We start from the raw sequence: 9,134 nt of genomic DNA, 5'->3' as shown, positions 1-9,134 counted from the left end.
TGTTTCGTAACTTCCTTTACTATTTCCCAAGCCATGCCGTTACTTCTCCTTCAGCACATCCATGTCAACTACTTGACTTTTTGCTTCATTAAACTTTCATTAGAAGAGAGAATTAATGATTGCTAAACCGGCTCGATGGCTCATCTGTGTGATTACATGTCCACAACTCATATTTTAAAATAAGTTTGTAAGCTCGGCAGCTTCAACAACACTCAAGACAGGACTTCCCCCCCTTGACGGGGAGAGAGGGAGAGACAAGACAGAGGCCAAGGTCCTAAGGCCAGTGGGGCACCCGCCACATAGGAGGAAACATCAGACCAAGGAAAGGAGCATTCTTCTGTGACATCTGTACTTTTAGATAGATAGGGAACTGGCCCACGGTCACACAGACTATAAGAGGCAGAGAAGACAAAAACTACTTCTGTGCTCTCGACCTTCATATTATAATACTGCCTTGCAAAGAATTTCTAATTGCTTAATTGTCCTTTGTCACTAATACTCACTGCTCTTTCTTTTTAGCCATAAGATGCCTTTCACTTCGATACGTATTTATTGAGCAGCTAATATGTCCAATGCTCTGAGAAAAATACAATGTTACATAAAAATGATTCTTTTTATATGGGCATTCCTAGTCCGGAGAAGTGTTACCTCAATTGGATGTTCTTGCTCTCTGGGCAAACGTTGTATTTTGTATCATACAAAATACTGACAGTTAAGTTGGTTATTTTGACACATTATTCCATGAGACGTTTAACTGGGAACAAACTCATTCAAATATATTTTTGATGCTATCTAAACACTAACACATGTTAGTCCATCCTTCTTTTAACTCGGTCGCTTTCTTTTAGTCATTAATTCATTCAACAGTTTTAATCAGGGGTATTTCTTTGAGAAGTTCCTTATTAAGTGCTGTGGTAAACAAAGCTTTATGCAATTCAGCAGCTGACCTCAAGAATTTTATACTCCTAGGGACACTTCCAGATCATTCTGACAATGATCAGGCTGCCATTTTTCACCATGAACACTAGCCTTTCGTATGTCACTTTGGCTCGATGGATTCAGGACATGGGATCTCTTCAGAGCCTTAGGAGTGCTGGGCAGTGAGGAGCTAGCAGATTGTGGAAGAAAGTGATCAAATATGTTGTCTCAATGCCCTCATTGTCAGAAGGAAATTGTTTAAAAGCTTTTTTTTTTTTTTCAACAATTTTTACTTAGAAACTTTAGCAACAATAAGATCACAGACATTGAAGAGGGAGCTTTTGAAGGAGCATCTGGTGTGAATGAAATACTTCTCACAAGTAACCGTTTGGAAAATGTGCAGCATAAGATGTTCAAGGGATTGGAAAGCCTCAAAACTTTGTAAGTGTTCTCATTTGCATTGTGATCCTTCCACCACAGGATTGTAGTTCACTGTTCATTATAATCCTGGAGAGAGGATATAGATCCTACTCTTCCTCCCTCTCTCTCTTTCTCTCTTCCTCTCCCTCTCTCCTTCTCCCTCTTTTCTTCTCTCTCTGTCTCGTTTAATTAAAGCCTTAAAAACCGCATGGACATCCACTCTCACACACACAGACACACACACACACACACATACACACACACACACACACACATTTTGTGGATGCAGACAGTCTCTTATTCTAATATCCCTGATTTCAGTATGTGACTTGCAAAAGATCAAGTCTCCCCCGGCTGTGGATTCCTCAGCAAAAAAGATCATCTTTCCTCCAGCGCTTGTACAGATCTTCGTCCTCTGTTCTGCTTCACGACCATTCTCTTTCCTTTTCCATGAACACCTCCATCTAACACTCCGTCTTGGCCCAAGGTTTCTAGCTTCAGAGTCTGCTCCAACCCCTGTGGCAAAATAAATCTAACAGCGAATTTGGAGATCACCTTTTCCTACCCCTGCAAGGTCTTAGTAAAAAAGAGAGAGACTGACTATGGGTAGAACTTACAATATCTGTTTCAGAGTAAACATGCTGAGAATTATGTCTCCTTGCCCAGGGGTAGTGAGGTTGGGAAAAAGAAATTCTGTATGTTTCCAGAACATTGCTGGCCAAGGAGGATGGGATTGGATTGACTAGTAAGGAGAGCAGTTTGAGTTACTCGAATTTTCTACAGAGCATATATTTAGTTTTTATTATTTCTAAAGTACATAACCATGTTTGACAAAAGGGGTGGCCTAAAAATTGGAAGAGACACAAATCAAATGTTAAGCTTTTGAAAGATATGAGGGGAACTACTTGTCACTAAGCAGCAGCCCTTGGTGACTGCAAGAGAGAAGCCCAGGCTCCACTGTCTCCCCTACACCCTCAGCCTCTCCGCAGTCCACAGAGCCACGGCCGGGGGAGTGAGACCTCGGGAGTCTATGGTCTGCTCTTTACCAGATGTAAAGGGAGAGGGCCTTCCCCCAGCCAGTGGGGATGTGTTACCAGCATCCCAAATGCAAACCCCACTAACAAACCTCTGCCCAGGGGAGAAGGATGCTCCTTGGGGAATAGCCTGGATCCTAACCCTCCAGCAGGACCAGCCTGCCACCTGCCGACCAGCCCCCATGGGCTAACCTGGACACATTATTTAAGTGTTCCCTCAGCCTTTTCATGGAGGAGATGCTGAGGAGTGTGCAGAAGGGAGGCAGAGAAGATATGCCGCAGGTGGCTGCATCTCCTCTGCCCCACCCCCTCCCCAAGCGCTCTCAGGTAACTCATCAAAACACATATCCTGCAGCAAGCAGAAGTCAAGGGACTGCTTGTTACTGGAACCTTCTCCTCGGGCTGCCGTAACAAGAAATTGCAGATTGGATGACTTAAACAACAGAATTCGTTTTCTCAGTTCTGGAGGCTAGAAGCCTAAGATCAAAGGGCTGAGAGCGTTGGTTTCCGGTGAGAATTCTTGGCCTTGGCTTGTAGATGGCTACCTCTCTGCTGCATCATTATATGGCTTTTCCTTTGTGTGTTCTAGAGTCCCTTTCTCTTCTTATAAGGACACCAGTTCTATCAGATTAGGTTCCTACCTGTAAGACCTCATTTAACCTTATTTACCTCTCTAAAGGCCCTATTTCCAAGGAGAGTCCTGGGGAGTTATGGCTTCAGTGTAGGAACATTTTTTTTTTTTTTGAAATTCACAATTCAGTCTATAACACCACTCCAAAGAGTTTATCAAAGTATTTCTTCTGACTAGTCCCATTCACAGGACTCTCCTTCATCTCCTTTACCTCCTTTATTTTTCTAGCAATATTTTTGTGCCTCTTATGTTTTGGCACCTGAGGCGGACACCCACTGGCTTTCTAATTAGTCCCACTGTGTCACCACAAGCATAAGAGAGCATTTAGAGCCAAGCTCAGGGCTCAGGGTAGTGAAAAGCCTAAAGTAGGTTCATATGGACATATCTAGTCCTCTCAATGCTATCATTCATCTCAGAGCTACAAAGATTTTGACAGGAAACCCTGTTGCCCTTAAACTTCTTAAACCTTAGGGACTAGTAAACCTCTTAGTAACACATATGCATATTTCTATGGGTCTTTGAATCCCCGATTGCAGGCAAAATGTGGTACATATGTTTGCTTACAGATGTTTCTAGTGACTTCTCCCAGAGGTCTGTGACTCCAACGAGACCAGGTGCTCTTTATTATTTATGGCAGAGGACCGTGCTGATAGAAATACTTTTCTGTTCTGCATTTCTTTGTTCCCTAATGTGAAATGATGTCTTAATAGGAGAGCATCATCCTTTCTTCTTCTGATCTGTGACTTAGCAAAACGCAAAAGTTGATATTTCTTATTTATGATAAAGCAGTCTAGAATTATAAAGGAACACTTGGTTGTTAATTTATTTTTGCTCTTTTTTTCCATCCTGCAATCTTGTAGTAGGGTGGTCAACTCGTGTTTAGAAAAATTAAGGAAAACTGACTTTTCAGTAATGCTGAGTAAGGTTTATGGCAGCTATTCATTTTGACATGGAATTTTTAGAAGCCTTTTGTTCCTTTTCCAAGCCTCACAAATAAGCAGTTCAGACAAGATTGAGAACTGCACCAAAACTTGAGCAGTGATGACTAAATGACCACAGTGTTAATACTATTAATGGCAATGACTCCCACCCTCCCCTAAATAGAGGGTATTTTTTCAAGAGAAATCCACTTCAACTTTATTGTAAGCAACTGGGATATGTTTACTATTGCCTCTTTTTAAGTTCTGGACTTTAAACAATGAAACATTTTTCATAAATAAAGTAATCTGTGCATCTTTGTGGTTGCTCAGTCAAGTTTACTCCCAGCTGGTGTTGCCAGTGATGTGGTGTGTGAGTTCCTGAGATGCCCTTCGTTCTGCTGTGGTTATTGATTCTTTAGTGCCATATTCTTTTCTGTCCAACCTCAAATGCAATACTACGGTGAATACGCAAATGATAGGACTCTAAGGGCTTAGAGAGCTGTAGGTGGACTTAGAACATTATATAGTCATGCCAACGTAATTACAGCATCAAAGGAAAACATCTACCCTCGTCAAATGGGATTGTAGGTCCACACGGAGGCTCACCATGCTTTTCGTAACTTGAGTCTAATCATTGACAAATCTAAGCATTTTATTTTTTGCACAAGGTTCTCGGTACATAGCCATAGCAATTCTTAATGACAAGAGAACATTCAGGACACAGTAATGAATGCTACACATCCACTAAGAGGGGCTATTTTGGTCCTCAGATAGGCAGAATTGATTGCCTGATGCTTTATCTCTATAGCAGTGTTCTGTTTTATTCCCTCAGGATGTTGAGAAGTAATCGCATAAGCTGTGTGGGGAATGACAGCTTCATAGGACTCAGTTCTGTGCGTTTGCTTTCTTTATATGATAATCAAATTACTACAATTGCACCGGGGGCATTTGATACTCTCCATTCTTTATCTACTCTGTAAGTATGAAAAATAGTCTTCATTTGTGTATTATGTGAGCCACCGTACTATATTTACTACTTTCATCGATAACATTTGAATGCATTATTAGGCACTTCATAAAAATATGGTCAAGGATTTAGGGGTTTTTTTTTGTAAAAAAGACAAATTCGTTCATGTTAGATTTTAATTTTTCTAAAACCATCACCTTCTGTTGTACATTAAAATTTAACAAAACATCATAGGATTTTTAGTTCATTTTTTTAATAATAATGTACCGTGGCTTAATTGATAAACTTTAATCTTATTATAACTGATTGTGTTGCAAATAAAAGAAATGTTACAGATTTTCCCCAGCCTTCTCACACTGGAGTCTTTTCAGAATAAGTATCGTAAAAACAGGGTTGATAAGGTTATTGCCAACACGCTGTGCTCTAAAGGATCGTTCACAGTGACAGGAGCTGCGTTAGGATGACGAGACCAACAATAAAAGCTGTTCACTGGAGGGCATTTACTGTGACATTAGGAAAATACTGAAGAAATCAGTTGAGCCTGTCCAGGTGGATATTTTATGTAGACAGTTCAAGAATAAAGGCTATTCGTAGGTCTATAGACAGAATTCAGAAATAAATATATATATGTATATATGTATATGTCTATACACATATACATATATACATATATATCCCTCTCCAAATACTGTATTTAAGGCCTCTTGTATGTCTAAAAGGTATCTAGAAAGCAACGTTTGAAATGATAAATCTCGTAACTGATTTGATTTTTTAGTAATGGTGGCATTTAAATATACTAATCTAACTCAAAAGGTAGTTAGAAAGAAAAAAAAACATGCAACATAGCTGAAGTCACTGAAGAAATTGTTTGAAGGAAGCATCCATCCATCAGGAAAGTGCTTAATCCTCTTTCCACATAAAATGTAACATTTTACATGGAGTGACTAATTTGTGCATATTAAAGATGGCATGTTTATAAATAATGGGGTTGTCAATAGATTTGTGCTGAAGTAGTAAGATGCCAGAAGTATGGAGATTTGTAGAAGTAAATTCATTTTTATAACTGGCATTTAATCAACTCGGCTGTCAGTTTAGATGGGAAACCTAGTCTCTAGAGCAAATAAGAGATGGAAATCTTGGAATGACAAATTAATGAAATAGCTGTTGTCAGGTTAAACTCAATCATACAAGGTAATCAGCCTTCATCTTTATGTTAACTTACTGCATTATCAGTGTAAGGAAGTCTGACAATAAGTCCGATCTCAGACAAGTTTAAATTATCTCTAAATGAGATATCTCCCAGGATCCACTGCATAAACCCTAAATTACTACCTTCAGTTTATTTTTCCCATGAAATTATTTGAAGAATTCTTACGTGAAAGTGTCGTTGTTACTTTATGTTTCACACGTAAATATTTTAGGCAAAAAATGCATCCCACATGCTGTGTGTGCCTGAATGTTAAGTGGGGCTGAGGGCGGGGAATACAAAGAATAAGAGGGAGCCATTGCCACAGAAATGGCATGGAGGAATGGTAGCATGGGGCTTCGAAAAGTAAGAAAGTGAAACCGTGAACTCAACTGTACATTGTTTGCATGTGGCGTTTAGAAATCTCTTGGCCAATCCCTTTAACTGTAATTGCTACCTGGCTTGGTTGGGAGAATGGCTCAGAAAGAAGAGAATTGTAACCGGAAATCCTCGATGTCAGAAACCATACTTCCTCAAAGAAATCCCCATCCAGGATGTGGCCATTCAAGACTTCACGTGTGATGACGGTAAGACAGCCTTGCCGCATCTTCGGTCACCAGGCATCCAGGTGACCGTTCTGAGGCCACAGGCACAACTCAACAGCGGACTAGTCCAAAGATAGTTATTGAGCATCTTTCGCTTTGTTTCATGGTTTTGTTATGTCACGTTTTAGCAATAGGACGCTTACCTTCTCAGACTGCACTTTGACATCCAAGTCTACTTTGTGTGTCTGAATGTTTTAGGTCTTCCAGTTTCCAACTGGTGGTCAGTACTATGTTTATAGCTTCCTTTTAATGCTTCCTTATTATCCTGAGCATCTCTTTTAGTAACTACCATTTCCAAATGAGAAAAAGCAATTGACTGCTAAAATAGTAATGCTAGTAAATCTAACAAAAATAATAATTTTTTTCATTATTTTTAATGCACTCTATATATCATCCCATACGATTCGCATAATAGCCCTGTAAGGTAGGTAGAGCAAGTTCTGATATCATTGCGCATGACTGGAGAGCTCATCTGAGCGCTGTATTTTAAAATGAGGAACCCATACAATTTTTGCTAAACATTTTAAATTACTCTGTCCCTTTATGTCTCTTATGTCTGTCTCCTTACAGTTTCTCCGTAATTCAGTGTACATTTAGAGATGCTAATTAAACTTATAATTTGTATAAATAACTAAACAAATAAAATAACGACTCTAATGGTATTGATAATACAAACCAGAGATTACCTTCTGGAATTCTGCCTTAGGCAGTCTGAAAACAGTACTAGATAAACCATATGGTGTCAATTTGTCAGCACTTCATTCCCTATACGTCAGCAATCATATGGTTCAAGATGTATGCTTGTTACCTTAATTTAAAGGCAAAGAATCACTTCTAACATCTTCAAAGCCACGAATCTGGGTTTTCCTATGTTTCTTTTGCAACTTAGGAAATGACGACAACAGTTGCTCCCCACTGTCTCGCTGTCCTACGGAATGTACCTGCCTAGACACAGTGGTCCGATGTAGCAACAAGGGCTTGAAGGTCTTGCCCAAAGGAATTCCAAGAGATGTCACTGAACTGTAAGTAAAGCTCATCTCTTCCTTTTTTGAACAGTTAGTATTTCACGTACCAAGAGACATAGACACCAAACGAATATTTTTGGAGTCCTGTTTGCCAAATACATTCTATGAGCCATTAATTTGTATCACATAAAACCCTAAACAAATAATGTAGAAGCTGGTTCAGATAGCCTTGGAAATGTAGGTTGTGTGTGTTTCTCTTTTCTTCACTGCAGGATTTATCAGTGCTTTTATTATGCTAAGGTACACTGTGAAGCTCCAAGAGAGGGTGGTAAAATATAAGGCAACTCTGTACTTATTAGTCTTTTTCTTGTAAATTATCTTCCAAGACTAATGTCCCATCAAACGCACCTTGGAAAATGTATGTTTAGTTTATCTACAGTGTCTGGGGCGTTCCATATGGTTAATTATTCTTTACCACAATGTCCCTTGGGAGAATATCTCACCATATGGGATACATAAATATCTGGGAGATGGAAGAAGCTGGCATAGTCCTTACCCTTAAAAAGAGATACTGCCCTTCGGATGTGAATCAGAGTCCTTTAGATTGTAAAGGGTGTGAGGCCAATTGTCCCTAACATTTTCATAACTGATATTTAACTGCAACTTACCTGGCCATAATATCTGGGTACTAAGCACTCCCCTACTCTTCCTTAGCTGTCTCATGCTATATATACGTGGAATAGAATAAATCAGAATAGCTGCTTAAATAATAATGTGCACATGCTCCAATCCAATCCTTTATCTCAATGCGAACGTGCCACGTTTGAGTCATTTTGCCTCGTTTATTTTTTGTCTGTATGGAATCATGTATCAAAAACCATTTAAGTCCAAATCTAATTCATACAAATGTGGACCTGCAATTCATTCCAAATGAGCAGCTCCAAATGAGAACCTTTGGCGACACGTAACACTCTTAATGAGGTCTAAGAAGATGCCACGTCAGTTATCAAATCGCGTGCAGTTCTGTGAATCCTAAGTCAGTCCTGAATTGAACACTTAGACCAAAAGAAAAAGAAGATGTGATCTTAGCACATGTTCACAGAAGGTCCCTCTTAAATTTGCATTGTTGTAAAGTGTCCAGTTTCTCTCTCATCGGTCGTTAAGGAACTATAAGCACTACTTTGTGCTTGCGTGTGTGTAATTAAATACTTAATTCTTACTTTAATGTGTATTTATTTCAGAAGATTACTCTCCATCCAGTGTTGGGAAGCTAGATGCCTATAGAGTATTCTGTATGCAAAACACTGATGCTAACACTCAGCATAACTTTCAGATCATCTGGGAGGCAAAACCCCTTCTTCTACCCCTTTAACTGGCTCGTCGTGCCTTAGCCTTTTTACTTGATTCCCATTAAATAATTTTAAACATTCTTTACTTACCAAAGTACATCTGAGAACCTGCTTGAGTCTATGCTATCTATATGTTCCT

The 9,134-nt window shown here is 39.4% G+C and overlaps 1 protein-coding gene across 3 annotated transcripts in view; it reads left to right on the top strand.

The window, feature by feature from the left end:
• SLIT2 (slit guidance ligand 2) overlaps nucleotides 1–9,134 on the top strand; it is a 325,399-nt gene that overhangs the window by 247,655 nt on the left and 68,610 nt on the right. For all 3 annotated transcript variants that reach the window (XM_015594878.1, XM_015594877.1, XM_015594879.1), the window contains 4 exons: nucleotides 1,216–1,359; nucleotides 4,756–4,899; nucleotides 6,497–6,663; nucleotides 7,571–7,703. In XM_015594878.1, the coding sequence (XP_015450364.1) occupies nucleotides 1,216–1,359; nucleotides 4,756–4,899; nucleotides 6,497–6,663; nucleotides 7,571–7,703 (588 nt within the window). The remainder of the gene's footprint in view (nucleotides 1–1,215; nucleotides 1,360–4,755; nucleotides 4,900–6,496; nucleotides 6,664–7,570; nucleotides 7,704–9,134) is intronic.

The sequence above is a fragment of the Pteropus alecto genome, unplaced genomic scaffold, assembly GCF_000325575.1.
Source record: "Pteropus alecto unplaced genomic scaffold, ASM32557v1 scaffold5, whole genome shotgun sequence".
In the NCBI taxonomy this organism is placed as follows: domain Eukaryota; kingdom Metazoa; phylum Chordata; class Mammalia; order Chiroptera; family Pteropodidae; genus Pteropus; species Pteropus alecto.
This window is presented reverse-complemented; position numbering and strand designations above follow the sequence as displayed.